At 40.5% G+C, this 18,615-nt stretch overlaps 1 protein-coding gene across 2 annotated transcripts in view; it reads right to left on the reverse strand.

Annotated features, from left to right (window-relative positions):
• pola1 (polymerase (DNA directed), alpha 1) overlaps positions 1 to 18,615 on the reverse strand; it is a 49,613-nt gene that overhangs the window by 25,315 nt on the left and 5,683 nt on the right. Inside the window, exons 18-31 of one of the 2 annotated variants that reach the window (XM_034862185.1) lie at positions 18,433 to 18,522; positions 18,204 to 18,320; positions 17,951 to 18,126; positions 17,220 to 17,349; positions 16,448 to 16,567; positions 16,269 to 16,359; positions 16,063 to 16,187; positions 15,827 to 15,976; positions 14,014 to 14,136; positions 1,709 to 1,741; positions 1,099 to 1,191; positions 786 to 991; positions 489 to 621; positions 104 to 235 (exon numbers count right to left, since the gene is read on the reverse strand). In XM_034862185.1, coding sequence (XP_034718076.1) covers positions 104 to 235; positions 489 to 621; positions 786 to 991; positions 1,099 to 1,191; positions 1,709 to 1,741; positions 14,014 to 14,136; positions 15,827 to 15,976; positions 16,063 to 16,187; positions 16,269 to 16,359; positions 16,448 to 16,567; positions 17,220 to 17,349; positions 17,951 to 18,126; positions 18,204 to 18,320; positions 18,433 to 18,522 — 1,719 coding nt within the window. Of the gene's footprint in view, positions 1 to 103; positions 236 to 488; positions 622 to 785; positions 992 to 1,098; positions 1,192 to 1,708; positions 1,742 to 14,013; positions 14,137 to 15,826; positions 15,977 to 16,062; positions 16,188 to 16,268; positions 16,360 to 16,445; positions 16,568 to 17,219; positions 17,350 to 17,950; positions 18,127 to 18,203; positions 18,321 to 18,432; positions 18,523 to 18,615 lie in introns of both variants that reach the window. The other variant, XM_034862186.1, reaches the window with a different exon arrangement.

Below are 18,615 nucleotides of genomic sequence, written 5' to 3' on the forward strand. Positions count from 1 at the left end.
TATATATATATATATATATATATATATAGTGTTGTAAACCCTAAAATGACTAGAGGACCAGTTGACCATTATTTATGTCTGTTTTTTTCTCTTATACACGAACCTTGCAGATGATGTAGGAGACTGTATCTCCAGCTTTAACCCTGCGACCACCCTGGGAGTTGATCCATAGAGCCACATGGACATGAGGGAGGCTCTTCTTATCTGGATAGTCCTGAGGATCTTTAGTCAAAGCCTGGAGGAAAGAGCACAACTGTGACAATGAACAGACGGGTAATAGCAAACACAATAGAATAAAACAAAACACACACATTTTCCAGAGCCTCACATAGGGTGTGCTGTTTTTTTTCGCTAGACGTTTCCCCACTTTAAAAAGTGTACACTGTACATGTGAATAGCTGGTTGTCAAGAGGACACACACAACCCGGCAGGTGAAGGCTTTTCTATATTCAGGAGTGGAAATGATACATTCATAGCTATGTCCTCACCTTGTGTATCTCATACTGGTTGAGTGGGACGGTTCCAGCTGCTACTTTCTCTCCCAACTCCACCAGGTGTTTCTGGATGTTTTCCACAATGACATCACGACTCTGGTCCGACAAGATTTGACCAATCACATAGCTGCAAGAACAGAGGAGAACAAAGGAGCCAAACACATTTTTATTTGCAAACCAAATACTTTGAAAGTTCTGCATCTACACAACAACAACAACAAAAAATCCATGGATATCTTGCAATGCCTGATATGTAGCTTTTAGTGACAAACTCTAGTTTATTTAACATACTTGCCACATTCCTTGGCCAGGTCACACCAATCTCTGCGCACAATGTCCAAGCCTTTGAGCTCCTGCTTGACACTGTATCGTCCTTCACCATTGTTCTCCACCACCAAGGCAGCGTATTTCTTCTTCTTCAGCAGTAAAAGCGACTTAAAGACACCGTCAATGTCGATCTCCAGCAGTTTGTACAGCTTGTTTACTTCGGCCTTCACCTGCGATTAAGGAACACACATGTGCATTCAGTTAAAATGTCAAATATTGAAACAACTGAAGAAAAGAAATACAGAATCTTATCTACTGCTGGCTTAGACGAACGCACCTTGTTGCCAAGTTTGTAGACTTCCTCCAGAGACTTGCTGTTGGTGTTAATCATAATGGAGTCAGTGTCTCCATAAATGACTTCCAGATTCATCTGAGAAAAATAACAAACAAAAAAAGAGAAGACAATGTATTGTTTTAGATTAGGACTAGCACACCTAGGGACTAGAAACCAGAATTACTGAATGAGTGGAATTGCTTTGTCTTGCACTACACTACACAACACTAAATGTGTTTATATCTCAATTTCAAATCAGAACTTAACATTAATACCTATACACGTACATATACAGCAGTACATATTTGTTTAATTTACTTATAAAAGGTCTACGGTATTATATATGGCTCATTTAATATATATAGTTAAATTCGCCAGAGGCATCAAAGTCTTTATGAACTTTTCATAATCAGGATATACATATAAGAAGTGATCCAGCGTCATAAAAAAGCCTCCAGCACATATTTATTAAAAGAAATTGCAATTGTTACATTTACATTTATTGAGGTAACTGTGACAATATAATCCTGAAACAGATTTTCAGTCATATACTGTGGTGTTATTTACATTATCTTTAACTAGATTTGTATTATTAAGCTTGTTAAAAACCCACCTTTTGAACCATGTCTTTGGTGTGCATCAGAATCTGAAGGAGAAAGCGGACAACAGTTTTAATGGGGACTGGTACGAAAAACAAAAAGCATTAATTCACATTTCAGCACAGTAAACAAACAAATCCCTCAGGAACAAACAATGATTAAATATTGTTAATATATATATATATTTAATGTTATTGTTAATATTGTTAATTAATCATTAAATAATGATTAATTTTCCATGTTATTTATTCTGTGTGTATTTGTGTGTGTGTGTGTGTGTGTGTTTGTGTGTGTGTGTGTGTGTGTGTACGCATTTGTGTGGACACTGGAGCAGAGCAGGTGACTTTCTTTTAAATGGCGGATAATTGGCTAAGAGGGCAATTATGACAGCGTGCTGTGACAGGCGTCTTTTCAACCCACACACTCTAGCCAGGCAACACACGCACACCTTAATGACTCCTAATGGCCTTTATCACCCGCAGAGTGAGTGACGGACAAATAAGAGAATACTGTTAACGAAGTGTGTGTGTGCGTGTGCGTGTGTGTGAGAGAGATCTGAGCAGCGGAGGGATCCAAACAGGTGGGGGCCCAGGGTAGGGAAGGGCAGGGTGGGGGCTGGGTGGCTAATCTGGGGGGTCGGAGGACGGAACGCAGTGTGACCTGTCACCAGCAATCTGCTCCTCAATCAACCATGGCCACATATATACACACCCCGACTCACACTGTGCTCCGTGAGGGGACAAGGACGTGGCTATTTCAAAATGTGTGAGGAAGGGGCGGAGTTGGGCTTCGGCAGGGTGTTCCACTCCCTGAAACCAGAGTGGGACTTAAGCATGCTTTATGGGCTGCTACATACCATTGTACGGCAGGGGGAGTTTGAGTCATTCGCAGAACAGCCTCCTCCATTAGGGACTGCTGTCAAGGTCAAGGTCTCACCAAACACACACACACACACACACTAAATTGTGCAGCTAAGCTTTAATGCAGACAAAATGACTAGCCTGTCTCCTGCTAGTTTAGGAGACAACGAAAAGGAGGGGAAGAGAAAGATGAAATGAGTCTTAGGACAGGCTCAGTTTGAGTACACATTTAGATAAGTCTTTAGAGCAAAACTATGATTTTGGAGGCAATTTTAATACATCTACACGCTATTATGCCTTTTGTGAAATGATAATTGTTGAGAAATATAAAATAATAGATAAAAACTGAGCTTAAACTATACACATGGACATTCAGTCCCTTTCTTAAAACTTTATCTGCCAATTTCTGGAAACTAAAATTCAACTAAATTGAGAAATCATATATAGATAAATAACAAGCCTATTATATACCAGACAAATCAAGAAACCTCATCATATTGATTGATGCTATTGAAGAGTCCCGAGCGCTCCGGCAAAAATAAATGCAGCGGCGTCCAGCAAAAAAAGTCAACTTTTGCTGCAATGCAGCAGCATCCAGTAAGGTGCTGCAATGTGGTAAGTTAAATAAATACAAGGGCACATTCTTTATAGAATATAAACTTTATAAATATAAATTTTCACAGTTTACCCTTATGTTTGCCACAACAAAAGAAAAGAGTGATAATGGCGTGACAATTGTCTAGATTTCCAAAATCCTGTCTCACTATTATAAACCTCTATGCAGTGTTTTGGAACCCTCACATTGACAGACCGCAAACCAGACTTTGTGAATGCTATTTTATTTTCAAACCTTAAACAGACCCCCACCAAAACAGTCATTTGCATTTTTTTAACGCAGGGCTGTTTTCAGTCTAAACACCTACAAATACAGATACTAAAGGGAGAGCTACCTCAGTATAAATGGTACGTCAAAATCTCTTAAAGTTGAAAAAACATCTATTGTGTCATGGTGCATGTGTACGGTGAAAGAGGAGAGACAGAAGAGGAGGCTGGAATGATCAGAGAATAGACAGAAGGAAAGGGCAGAGAAGTGATGAATAGAGTGATGTGGGAAAGACAGAGAGAGCGACAGCAAAGTGAGGCAAGCGAGGTGAGAATGCGTTGATGTAATTGATGTGTGGACTCATTTAGACAGGTTTTCCATATGCTGTCAGTCCCAGCAGGACAGACTGCTTTAAGAAATGATACCACGTGAAAGACAAGTCGTTTGACCAGGAAGCAATGTGTGCAACCGACTGTATATGTGTGTTCATCTTTAAAATGCATACCAACACACACATACTGGATGGACAAATGCAAACATATAGCCCCAGGGGGTACAAAGAGTGTGTGTATTCCATCCCCCTGACGACTACATTAGTCACCACTGCGCATGCCACTCATACTGGAGCAAACAACTGAAAAAGCTTGACTCGTATTACTTAACAATACCCCGACGCTTTGTCCTTCAATAATACGACCAAGTCTTTCACATCAACCAGATTAATGAACAGGGATTAATGCAGAGCTGCAACAACTAATCAATCTGACAAAAAAAACGTATCAGCATCCATTATGATTTATGTTGGTTTTTTTTAGCAAAACTACACTGGATCCAGCTTGTCAGATAGTAAACTGACAGAAGACTGAATATCTTTAGATTATGGCGGTCGGATAAAACAAATGTCACTGTGAGCACAAAAAAAAAAAAAAAAAAAACTTATTCCAGTTGCTTTTCCCTATTTGTTGGCATTTAATTCAGGTTAAAGTGAATAACCCCATTTAAATATAAAGTAACTTCAAGTTCTAATGATTTATATTTCTCCAGGCCTGTGAGGTATGGTTAGAGTACTTTCCCTAAACACAATGTTAATAGTTTGGTACAATGAGTCAAGCTGAATCTCTTCTTCTCTTATGTGCCCCATTTTTGACCCAGAAAATTAATAAGTCTGTTGAAATTTGTCCTAAATTACTAAATTTCCTTCTTTTGTCACACTGTAAAACATCACTCAATTGCCTTATGTTCTTGCCTCCTTCCCTCCTCTGCTCCTTGGTGTTAATACAGTGTAGTTAGACTGGACTGTAATTGAGCAACTCACTGACAAGTGCCTTGCAATGTGAAAGATCAGGACAGAAGATTTAGTAGAAAAGATTGAATTCTTATTTTTCTCACACTTGTAATCACTATCCCTCGCATTGTTCCTATCATGCCACAATATAGAGGGCTCAGATGTCAGTTTGCATTCTTTGGACTGTGAGAGGTCAAGGTTCAGAGTTAGAGCTGCACAATGAATCAAATTCTAATCACGACCATGGTTTTGGCTTCCCACGATCAAATTTGAGCGATTTCTTTTAAATGCGTCATTTCATAGAACGCTCCGGGTTTATTTGCAAAGCCCATCTACAGCTCCGTAAACCACTGTCTGATTATGTGCCAGTCAGTTGTTCCCTGCACTGTGCAGCTCAGTTTCTAGATGGACACAGTCACAGAGGACAGAGAAACGGGAGGAAAATTCAACAGATAGCATTAGGTCTTACGTCGGTCTCAAGGTTTACCAGTTTACTGGTAAACGCAACATTTTGCCCCGTCTTTGTAGTTTTTCAGACAACAGCAGGGACCAGTGCTAGTCGGTGCTAGTAAGTTTCTGTTAGCTCACAGGACTCTAGGGCGCAGTTATAAATAGCCTATGTGACAATAACATTTTTTTTGGTGAAAATCAAACAAATAATTGTGATCATCATTTTGGACGTAATCGTGCAGCCCTATTCAGAGTTCAAGTAAGACAGCATGCCTTCCCTGACAACACACTACTAAAGAACTGTACACTACTTGGGATGCCGTTTTAGTCAGGTTTAATTTGTTAACTACAACAAACACACAGCCAGTAATTAGGGCACTTTCACAACTGCAGTTCTCTTCATTTGGTTGACACAGAAGGAAAAAATGACACGTTTTAGTTCTGGTCTGTTTTATGTTCACACAAACCGTTTACAAACGAACGAGGAGCTGTACATCCTGATATCTACATGGACCACCATGGGTAAATCAGATTTTCCACTTCTTCAAAATCCTGTGGTTGGTCTGCTTTGCTTCCCGACCACAAAGAACCCCCCACGAGTCTGATTAGAAGCAGAGCGGTTGTTTGGTCTGCAGCAGAGTTAATTCAACACCGACCCAAACAAATTAAACTCAAAACAAACTCTAGTGTTGCTTGTATGATTATTATATGATTGTAGGATTAGTGCTGTCGAACGGTTAAAATATTTAGTTGCGATTCATTGCATTAATGTCATAGTTAACTCACAATTAATAGCCCATTTTTATCTATTCTACATGTCCCTTGGTTTCTTTCTGTCCCATTATTTTTTTTCTCATTTTCATGCTCTTATCAACATGGAAAAGTGGATCGGCTTGCTTTGTGCAAAAGTCCCTCACACTTGGAGCAAATTAACCCTCACACAATGTAACACTTTACATCAATAAAAGGGTGAAAAAATACGTTGACGAGGGGGCGGAGAATCTGCATCAGGAGGTGGCCATCAAGTGGTATTTCAGACTGGATGGGCTGCGATGATAGCTCAGTTCACAACGACAAAATACACAGATCACTTTGGTCTTGTCAATGGGACATTTGGCAACTTTTTTAAAGTGAACTTTCCATTCAGACTCTTTTTGGCATTTATTTCGGCGTCTCACGCTCGCCATCCACTCAAAACGTAACGTTACTACTCTTTGGCCGGCTCGCAAGTCTAAACAAGTGTGTGCAGCGTGCCCGTTGTCTTGTTTCTGGTCTAGCTAGATCCGGTGTGGTGTTGTAGTTTTTCTAATGTTACTGGTTGTTGCAACAGTGTGTAGAAAAAAAAAAAAAACGTAAATCTGGGTTAGCGTTAATGCCGTTAATAGCCTTTATAACTGACAGCACTAGAAAGGATGCTTGTATTTGAGCATCAAATTTGTTTTGGATAAACCTGCAACTTGTAGCAGATGGAAATTTAAGACAATTCAGGCTGTAGCTCCAGCTTTTTCAGACTAACCAGTATTGGACCTGACAGTAGTACGTAAGTGTTGTGGATAGTTGTGTTACTAGTAGTAGTATTTCAACACCGACTTGCACAGCTTACAGGTGACATTTTCACTTTGTACTCCCCATTTGTAAAACATAATATACCCAACAATCTGCCTCAAGACTTGAGGACACATACTTTAGGGCATCTGACCCTGCCAATGTTGCTAAAAGATGTAGTTTGGTTAAGTGGTGCTACCGTAGTCTGTAACACTCAAAGCTGCCATGAAGTGAACTAGGGAGACAGCCACAGGACCATAGGTCCATGATAAATGACAAATCTTGTCCAGCTGACTAGTGCTAGTATATATCTCACTAAAGAATACTAAAATCTGTACATGGCCAGTCTCTGACTTTCCACAGCTTGCAATCACTTTTAATTTAGTGCTTGTAACAATGTCTCATGTCTTTACATGTGCACCAGTGTGTCTGCACATGCACCCTGTTATGCTAATTAATGAGTATTTCAGCCTTGTTGTGATATCTGGCTTTCCCTGCTCAGCTATTTTCTGGTGTTCTCTATTAGAGATTTGTGTGTGTATTGTTGTCATGTCGTTCTCATGTATTCTTCATTTCAGTCCGCTTCAACCGCCTCCTCTTCAAGTTATCGTTAGTCTTTTGCCAGGCTGTCATTTTAAATAAGAACATGGATCTTAACTGATCTGCATTGGATGTGCGACAAATGGTTTATAGATTGAAAGGAAGCAATAAAGCCAACAGAGATACCCCTCTACACATGTACACACACTCTCATCCGCCCCCCAGTCAGCAGATCAGAGACAGCATGTTAAACCTCAGTGCGGCAGAGGGCCCTTGTAAAAAGAGCCTGGGGCACCAGTGACGATTGTTTTGAAAAGCACTCAGCTGAAAAGCATTTTGGGATGACAGACGGCCGACTGAAATAGCACCTGTGGAGGAACACACCACTGTCAGAGCTGGGGGGGGGGGGGGGGGGGGGGGGGGGGGGGGCATTGTGTGCATGTGCATGCAAGCACACACAAAGTCCCCCTCTCTTCACTAACAGTCTCACACACAAAAATGCATAAAATATTTGTAGTGTTGCTTAGTGTTAGCTCTCTATGTGTACATGTAGACAATTAAAATTTTTTTCACTGAAATTATTTTTCTTCGCATTCAAGAATGCATGACCGCAAAGACACACAATTGTGCATGCACGCACAAACATGCACACACCTGTCCTGCAGATGCCATTGCTCTGCTCTCATGTCTGCTACTGGGCAGGCAACCTGTTGTGAAGCTTGGTCTGATTGAATACTACCGGCTGAGATCACAAACATTGTTCTTCATCGGAAATAATGCCGACAATGATAAAAATCTTCCTGCTGTCTGGTCGATTTAAAACGTGGTACTTTAATCCCTGGAATGGACACATCCTGATGTGTCACATCTTCCGAGGCACAGTCAAAGTTGTCACCAATAAATTCTTAAAATGTTGTCAGGCAAATAAATAATGTATGCATATAGTCGAAAGGGCTCATTCTAGTGAAATTTGAGATAGACCTTTGTAGTTAAGAATCAGCTCCATTGTTATACAGTCAGGTCTAATTTTTATGAACATATCTTTAACTAAAATTGAAGGAGTCTATAATGAATCTCTTTTATAACAATGTTTCAAATGACAATGTAATTTGATTATCTCTCATAGCATCGTTGTCAGCAGCAGTCTTTTTAGAAAAAGCTCTAAAAAAGGTGCATTACCTGCTCGACACCAAACTACAGACAGAAAAATATAACTACAAAGGAGTGATGTTGCTCTATAACTGCTGAATGTGTAAATAACGACTGTGTTGACCATGTTAACTTGATATAAAACAAAGGTGATTTTCCTTCAATGGTGTGTTCACAACTTGTTTCCGCTGCATCCAAGTGGCCAAAAACAAAATAAATGTTACTAGATTACAGGTTTAAAATGTGATTTACCACCTTCTGTCAAGCCAAGGTGGAGCCAATGTAAGCATAGTGTTGGTTCAACACCACAAATGTAATGTTCATTAGAGAATCAAGTTCATTAGGTCATAAATGCTTAGGTGTCAATAGAACTGAACATATGCATCACCTACTTGCCAAGTCAGCTAAAACCATGTACTAATTATCCTCTCATTTACAACTCTTTCAGTGGCCCCGACAGAGACACCATATGTCAGATCAATCCGTAATGAACAATAATCCCTGCCATTAGCTTGGTCTCACATGTCCTCATTAGTAGGTGTTATTAAAGTTGCAGTTTAGATTGTGAAACCTTGTCGTGGCCACTGTCTGCCCTCACAGACGAGCTAATGTAGCCAAAATAGCAGTGCTGCTCCCCTGTGACTATTTGTTAAGTCCACTTCTATCAGGAGTAAAGCCAGCTCTGGAAACTATAAGGCGGACACACAGACGCACGCACGCACAAAAAAAACTGTATATGTGACAGCAATTGAGACCCTGAATGAAAGAAATGGGGGCAACAACATTTACTCGCACCCTATCACGATACAGCCTGACAGACGCACACCAGACGAGACATGATAGGGTGGTTTAGGAATTCCTGCGTCTAATTCGGGGAAATGATTTGTGATTCCTGAGACAAGAATGATATAGAACTTGAATGAGGGACACCAGGGGCAAAAATATTTACTTAGACTTCATTACAAGCACACGCTCCCTCACACACACAAATGCACATAGAGGTTTAACCTAAACCAAACTTTGACCTCTCCACACCCTCGGCTCCGTTACCCAAGCCCTCTTCCATCCCTCATTCTGCATGCCATCCAATAATGTTAACTACGAGCTCCTGTCAGGCTGTTTTTAAACACAAGGACAGAGACTCAATTACAGCAGAATGGCTTTACGGAGTCATCCTCCATCCTGAAACACACACACACACACACACACACACACACACACACCTGCTAATGGCTGTCAGATTTGCTGGCAAAAGGGGTCAAAGGTCAGACCAATCTGCGTTCCACAACAATCAACGGCTTCAAGCGGCCTCTGTTGTTAACATCACTCGATTAAGAGTACTTGCACACACTTACGCACGCATACAATTTGTGGTCAGAGACAAGAGAAGGTTTACATGCCAACTAAACCAAGCGTGTCATAAAAGTGTCAAAACTAAGAAGACAAAAAAATCATTCTGTTTCCTTGCTTACATCAACAGAGAAAGATCTACTACACTTGAGGCAAAGCAGCTTTCGTGGTGCCCTTGACTGTTAACAGACACTTCTTTATTTGCTTTGACTAGCAACATTAACACCAGCATAGGAAATTAACACCACCAATGAGCCAAATGCTTTAGAGTTTTTCCTGCAATTGAGCTCTGACCGAAAAAAACATCTGCAGAAAATCCTCCTTTCTCTACATTTAATTCTCTGTATTTGTAAGAGGAGACCATCAGTTGAAGTCAGGGACACACGAACCAGTGGTCGAGGGACAATAAAAGTCTTCCTGGTATGACAAATGCATTTATCAGCCTATTATAACCCCCTGTGTGTAAGTTGTGTGTCATGTATCGGTTTCTCTGCACCCAACTGTTCTCTGGCGAACATACAAAGAACTTAAAATAACGCTGAGGGGTTTAGGGGGACATCAATCTGTGGCTGTGTAATCCTAAACCTTCACCTTCCTCTTAATACCCCCCTCCCGACTTAATACCCACACATACCAGGACAGAGTAGGGCCACAACAAATGGTCCCCCGACAAAGGGCAGAGTTCAGCTTGTAGCACTTGTGCGCTCACACACATGGACACATGTTCATCAACACATACATGCAGACACAGATAGATACAAGACATACTTAAGAAACACACACAAGTCGAGTCGGGAGGGGAGCTAAGTGGGTCCCTTTTCCCTCTGAACTTGGCAAGTCTGATCAGATAAGCCACCGCCAAGGGTCTGTCATCCCCTCAGAGCCCCGTCATCTGAACCCTCCAGGGGCTGAAAAACCACTGTGGCCTCCGGCCTGACCCATCCTGCCACAGGGTGGGGTTAGGCCTCAATTTAAAACGAGAGTGAGAGAAAGATGAGAGCTAAGCCAATCAATAAATACACAGAACACATGCACATTCACCCGCACACTCGTTCAAACAGATGAAGGGAACGCCGAGGGGCGGAGGGTGGATTTACACTGCCGACAGAGCAGTGGTCTGGGTACGTGTGACAATTACAAAAATAAAAAGCCTCCTAAATCACGATATGAAAGTAGAGTGCAAATGTGACGGTTAAAATCGGGGCCAGGGTGCAAACGGCCATACCCTCAAATACACTAGAAACTGCCAGCTGGCCTTTCTGGCTCACTGCAAGCGGAACGTACCAAGAACTGCTTGGCTTATGGTTATTAAACTCCATACAAATTAAATAGGACTGCCTGAGTTTGTTCAAACTATTTATTGCACCAAACTGCTTTCAGCTCCTTTGCCCAAGCCAGCCAGCATATATATATAATAAACAAATAAATAATGTATACTTTATTAGTCCCGCAAGGGGAAATTACAATTTACACTCTGATGTTATTAGACACAGGCCTGAATTACACACACCTGCTCAGTACCTATACATGCACTAAGGGAGAGATGTCAGAGTGAGATATGGTCAGATATGGTCTGTATTGAAGCTGATTACACTTTAGTATAACCGCTAACAAAATAATTAGCTTATGAGGTTGGGTAGTAGATCACGAGTATAGACCGAACACATCAAAGCAAAAATGTAGTTTTAAAGTAGTGCATAAAGAGAGAGTAGAGATTGACCAACTGGATCACAAATGTTTGGAGATATCAAAGACAGCGACAGAAGACAAAATACCCAACAAATAAATGTCCAAACATAGCTTTAGGAGAGCACTAACTTATCCTCAACAACATTATTTACAGCATCTCGTTTGCAGCGGGACTCCCTGGTTGTGTGAATGCCATACTCTCCCCGACCACACATCCTGCATATAAATAGATCAGATCATGGATACAAAGTAAACAAAACACTAAGATCGTTCCCAGTGGAGTCTCTTGCTACCTTAGCAAGATGAGGTCCAGTAATATACTCAGTACACTGTTGGTCCAGATCTGACTGATGAGCTTTTTTCTACACGTCACTCCGATCTGTCATATCACTCTCCACTCTATGCAATGTACTAATGCAGTAAAGTCCTAATAAAACACAACCCAATGTGTTTACAGCCCCTTCAGCACACCAGGTACTTTGGAAGACTGAGGAAAAACGCTGGAGGCAACATAGGCCATCAGCACTTTTCAAGAGCTTTAAAGGATCTGAAACCACTTAAAAGTAAATAAATGTTCAGTTTCTCTAAATTACTACATTATGTAAATCCCTGCATTGCAATCAGCTAAAAGACGATCTATATTATGGCTGGGCAATATGGAGAAAATCAAATTTAGGAGAAAATCATATTTTTGACCAAACACTGTACCTCAATACCGATACCGCAACAATATTGTGCTGTTGACACTTGGGGCTTTCACAAAATATTTACAAAATGAGATTTTTGATTAATAATCATCAATAATGTGGATATAATGACAAAGTGGGTAAAGGCAAATAATAGAACAGTTACAACAATCTGGTAAGTTCAGAAAATGACATCACTTTACTGTAATACAGCCTTAAAACCAGGTAAAGACAACACTTATGTTATATTATGATATTCAAAATCTAAGACGCTAACCAGTCTCATATCGCGATATCGATAGATTGCCCAGCTCTAATCTATATGCATATTTCAATTTGTACATGCATATTATGTATTACTTTGTTTGACTGATGAACAAACAAAATGTCACCTAATTTCGCTTTCTCCATGTCAAGTAGGAAATGTTTGTTTTATTATCTTCTCTATTATCCTGAATGACAACACTGTGCTTTGCTGGGCTCCATGCAGCTCTGTGGCAGTACACGTTTGGTTATTGTGTGGTGTAGCCGATGCTTTCAGTGAGAAAACGGCAAAGGATAAGGAGTTAATTTTATTTATTTATTTTTAACCCCAACTGCTAACCTTTAAGCTATAAAACACTTACATGATGCTAAAACCGCATTTTGAATATGTTAAGTTTGTTGAAGTTTTAAAAAGATAACTCACATCTCCTAAACTATTTGAATTAACCATCATAAATATTCAGTTTAACAAGCCTGCACATAACTTATGCAAAGTGCAGAAATTTTCCATTTCAGACAATGTAAATGTAGCTGATTTTGTGGCTGAGAGTAGTGCCCTTTCCTAGATAAAATAAAGCCAAAACGAGGTAAAACGTAATTAACCCATTAAAAGCTAAAAGCTAAAAAAAAAAGTCTGGAGGGAGAAAAACTCCCACCTGCACCAGCGAATCAAATGTGCACTTTTTACAAAGTAGCTCTGTCAGCCAAACAAAAAGCTTAACTGGAGGCACAAACGGACTGACAAAATAACAAGTGCACGCACACCCGCACACACACACACACACACACACATATACACAGTTACTGCCCTGCCCTCTATTAGTGAACACAATGAGTGTGTAAGGGGATATTAATGAAGCACTCCCCTGAGGCAAAGCTTGACGCCTCTGCTGAGGATGTGTACTGTTAAAGCTCATTAAATGAACATGAGTACTACAACTGACATGATGGGAGTGTGAGTGCGCGTGGGGGATGTTCGGTTACAATACCAAATTTAGCCATTTATGTCATGCAGTACACATGCCTCTGTGTCTCAATTTATGTGTGTATGCATGTGTGCATGCCCATTTTGTTCCCTTTGTGTGTGTTGAAAGAAGCGTTACACAATCAGGCTTTACATGGAGAGTGTTGTGAGCACCGTTTGTGTGCCTGTGGCATTTTTGTTACTGTAAAAATTCTTGCACAGAGCTATTGATATCGCAGACAACACAACAGCTTATTCTTATTTTGACAAAATGAATTTGAGGGAATAATCATATTCAGAACAGGGAAGGGCATAGGGTGAGGGAGAAAGAGATCTTTTATTTTTTTGGAGAGAAAAGGATGACAAATGTGAGACAGGGAGAAAAAGAAACAAAAGATGAGGCAGAAGTCAAAAAGAAAATGGAATAGTTAAAGGGGTTCTGCACGATGTGGAATTTGATGTAGCAGTGCCCTCTTGTGGACGGAAATTGAAGTGTTCTTATTGTAAAATCACAAAAGGCTACAGGACATTTTCATTACTTAATCACTGAGTGTGTTTTGTATCTTTGTATGCCATGCCTGCTCGCTCTGTCTGTAATGTTATAAATGCACCACTTCAGTTGAATCATAAGCTTATTTAGTTTAGTTTATTTAGATCTGTTCGCGTCCATAAGAGCTACAGAGTTATTGGCGCGTTTGTGTGGGTTTGACTCACCTCTCTACCCTTGTGTGTGACCAGGGCGGCAAGTGGCTTGGCGTAGAAGCGGCTGAAGCTGAATCCCAGGCAACCGTACATACTGTTTGCTGTCAGCTTCAGAGCTTTCTGGCGAATGTCATACTGATGGACAGACAGACTCAAATTAGAACAAATGGATATAAGGATTTTGTATTCCCCTAAAATTGGCATGTTATAAAGATTTGATAAGTTAAAAGGTGTCTCAAAAGTCAATAAAACTGGTTGACAATAGAGACAATTGTGGTTTTGAGCCTGTATGCAGGCGTTACTCTTTTCAGTGAAATGAAAAGGGTTGACAGCCATTTGCATCACTCTTCCTTTGCTGAGTGCAGAAGATAATATAATGGACTCAAAGATCCTCAACGGCTGTCCATCTGTACACTGTAGTATGATCCAAACATAGTTTACTAACATATGGTTAACCAAATATAGTACTTAGTGTGCTACTTTAGATTTTAAGGACGACATAGCAACACACATATTTTTTGCCCACATACTTCAACATACACACGGAGCGAGAAGTTGTTTCTGTCAATCTTATGATTTTCCACCATTTAAAAAAAGAAAAGAAAAAGAAAAAAAAGAAGAGGGTCAGCGGTTGTATTACAGTGCCTTGCGAAAGTATTTGGCCCCTTTACTTTCAGTGCAGCAAACTCTCTCCAGAAGTTCAGTGAGGATCTCTGAATGATCCAATGTTGACGTAAATGACTAATGACGATAAATAGAATCCACCAGTGTGTAATCAAGTCTCCGTATAAATGCACCTGCTCTGTGATAGTCTCAGAGGTCCATTTGAAGCGCAGAGAGCATCATGAAGAGCAAGGAACACACCAGGCAGGTCTGAGATACTGTTTAAAGCCGGATTTGGATACAAAAAGATTTCCCAAGCTGCAAACATCCCAAGGGGCACTGTGCAAGCAATAATATTGAAATGGAAGAAGTATCAGACCACTGCAAATCTACAAAGACCCGCCGTCTAACCTTTCAGCTCATACAAGGAGAAGACTGATCAGAGATGCAAATCTACAATGGAATGGTTCACAAATAAACATATCCAGGTTTTAGAATGGCCAAGTCAAAGTCCAGACCTGAATCCAATCGAGGATCTGTGGAAAGAACTGAAAACAAACAAACGCTCTCCATCCAACTTCACTGAGCTCGAGCTGTTTTGCGAGGAGGAATGGGCAAAACTTTCCCAAGCGACTTACAGCTGTAATCGCAGAAAAAGGTGGTGTTACAAAGTATTAACTTAAGGGGGCTGAATAATTTTGCACGCCCAATTTTTCTGTTTTTTTATTTGTTAAGAAAGTTTGAAATATCCATTAAATTTTGTTCCACTTAATGATTGTGTCCCACTTGTTGTTGATTCTTCACAAAATATTACAGTTTTATGTCTTTGTTTGAAGCCTGAAATGTGGCAAAAGGTCTAAGCTCAAGGGGGCCGAATACTTCCGCAAGGAGCACTGCGCAAGCAATAATTTTCTTTGAAGTGACAAACTCAAACCCAGACAAAAATCACAGGAGCAATTTATACAGTTTTTATAGCCTCATTAGAGTCTCCAGGGAGTGAGTGTTAATTACCTGAAAGATTATCACTTTCAACTGCCTTAACATTAGTAGAACCAATTTCATACTGCACTTTAAATAGGAAGCAAGTGAGAAATAATGGCCTTTTCAAACAAACAAGAGAGGCAAGTATCCACATCAACTTAAATTCAAGAACATCTTTGGAAATACTATACAATACAGGGTCTGTGTGTTTCAGTGTGCATGTGGAGGTATGCGTGTGTACCTGTAGGTAGAGGTCTGGGTTGAGGTCTTGCTGTTTCATCAGCTGCTTGACCTGTTTACGCCGCTCGACCAGCTTCCTGATTTCTTTGGGCAGGATTCCCATCTCCAAGTTTGTATCTGGAATTTCAGGAATGTCTTCTGACACATCCTCCTGTAACCATGGAAACAAGACTCGGAAGTTAGCTGGACTTTCTCTCAGGATGAATGCTGAGGCTCTACACACACACACACACACACCTCATTCTTATTCTTTGTGTTGTGAGCCTCCCTCTGTACAGTGGTGAAGCAGATGTTGAACTCTTGAATAATTGAGGGATAGAGGCTGTTGAAGTCAAGCAGCAACACAAACTTGTCATAGAAACCTGTAGAGGGAGAGAGAGGGAGGTTACAGAAATATGTAACAACACAGAAAAGAAGACTTTAAACTAATAACACAGACTTACCAACTTTAGGATCCAGCACCAGACCTCCAGCATAGGCTGCCTTCTTTTTCCGCTTGCCTTTCCCTGCACCCACATCTTCTCCACCCTCGTACTGGGACACGGGAACAAAGAGAAAAAGACCATGTCACATGACTGGACTTTACTAAGAACAGGGTGTGTGTTGTCATGTGTGGTTTTACCATTTCCAGCTGGGCCTTTTTGAAGGAGGGTTTGTCAGGGACAATGTAGTTTTTGTCGTGGAAGGCATGAAGTAACAGAAACTCGTTCCTCTCTGCGCGGCCGCCCATTAGAGTACGAGACTGCAAAGATAAATTAGGAAGAAATCAGATGACGGAAGGAGGGGGCTTCAAAAGGAAACAAGTCATAAATTAGAAGTTGAAAAGGGAGGGGGGGGGGGGCATCTCTATGTCACAGTCTAGCTTAAGTCTAAAATGTCTTACCCTAATGCATTTTATTTTTGTAGTTCTCCTGAAACCCACTCAATGATCAAAATACGCCATATCTAAACCTTGATATAGGCTTTTAAGATTTAAAGCTTTTTTTCTTCATCCACAGGAGAACCAAGTCTTGCTTTTGTCTGCAAACTGCTTTGTTTCTGACTTTCATTTTCAGTATTTGTACAATAAAGCGAGAAGAGCTGCAGCCTGCAATTCAAAACCCTCAATGGTTGTCCATCCCCGTTTCTTTTGTGTGTTTCAAATGTTTGTTTTTCTAATAATGTTGATAATGCAGACATTTTTGATTTGAAGAGCCAGATGTATTTTAACCATGTCATTTATTTGGAAGTTAACACCATGACATTCACTAAATTGTGAATAGACTGCAGTTTAAATTGATAGTTGCGTTTTCTTCGATTAATTCTAGTAACTTTTAGGCGATAGCTGTGTTTGTTTTGTTTGTTTTTGCATGTGTGGGTGGCTTTTGGTCATGAAAAAAAGTGTTGTGCATTACCATGATGTTGCCAGCAATGTTGGTGATCTGCAGGGCCAGCGGCAGCACGTTGAGCTCACACATGAGCTGGAGGATCAGCTTGGTGTCTGTCCAGGTCAACTCCAACAGGTAGAGCAGGTGAGGAGAGTCACTGGTACACAAACACATTTTAAGGATACATAGTGTCGAGTCCACGTTGAATTATTTTATGAGAAAACTACTTGTACCACACAGCTGGTCAAAAGTTTTGGGTCATTCACGGATGTTCATACCACTCCATTATAGACAGAATACCAGCTGATCTGAGTGGGTGGCTGATCTTAAATGCAATGTCTACATTGCCCTTATCAACTATTCCTCCAATGTTCCAAAGGCACAATCTGTTTACTGATCTGATATCATTTAAAAAAACTGACTGACAAAACAACGTAGAACCCTTTTATGCAATTATGTAAGCACATAATGTAATTTGAAAACGGAGGCCTGGTAAAAAAAACTAAAAGAAACGCAACTGATCTGAGCTGGTATTCTGTCTACAAGTGTGCAATAGAAATGTCTAAGTGACCTCAAACTTTTGACAAGTAGTGTATATATATATATCTTTTTAAAGAACACTGTACATACAGCATATTAATGGAGTTACTGACGTGTGTGGCTTATTGCTATCTGTAACATACATGGAAAAACATCTCTTTTGGAAAACACTGTTTTCCGGATTTGACTTAACTGACGCTTTAAAAGGACATTCCAACCTGTAGAGATTCTTGATGTTTTCCTGAGGGACTGTGACTCTCTCCGTCTTCAGCACCTGTGCAGCCAGTTCAGTCAGATGGTAACTTCTACAGCGAATCAGCTCCTTGGCTGAGATCTCCACGTCGCACACCAGACGACCACAGGTCGCGCTCTTCTCTGCAAAGGAACCACGACCCTGCCGCATATAACACCGTTTAGTGATGTACAATATGGTATACAAACAAAATAACATTATATTGCTATTCTTCTTACCCCTAGTTTGGGCATATTGACCCTCCTGAGACGTCCAATCTTAGACCAGTGGGGAACCTTGCACACAGTGATTCTCTGCAGAATCACTTCCAGGTCAAAACCAAAGATGTCGTGACCCTGCAGGAAAAGAATAAGGATTAGCATATTCACTTTTACACAGATGAAACACTGCACCTGGGAAAATGATTTAGATTTCATAGATTCCGATATATCAACATCTTCTACTCACAACCAGCACATCAGGGTCGATTTTGTGCATCTTGGCCAGGAAGAAGCCAAGCAGAGTCCGCTCTGTAGCAGCTATTTCCACTTTCCCATTCTAACAGAGGAAAGGAATCACATAATCAATGTTTTGTCACATACATTGAAGGCTATATATATATATATATATATATATATATATACACACACA

Source organism: Etheostoma cragini, chromosome 22, assembly GCF_013103735.1.
Source record: "Etheostoma cragini isolate CJK2018 chromosome 22, CSU_Ecrag_1.0, whole genome shotgun sequence".
Classification (NCBI taxonomy): Eukaryota; Metazoa; Chordata; class Actinopteri; order Perciformes; family Percidae; genus Etheostoma; species Etheostoma cragini.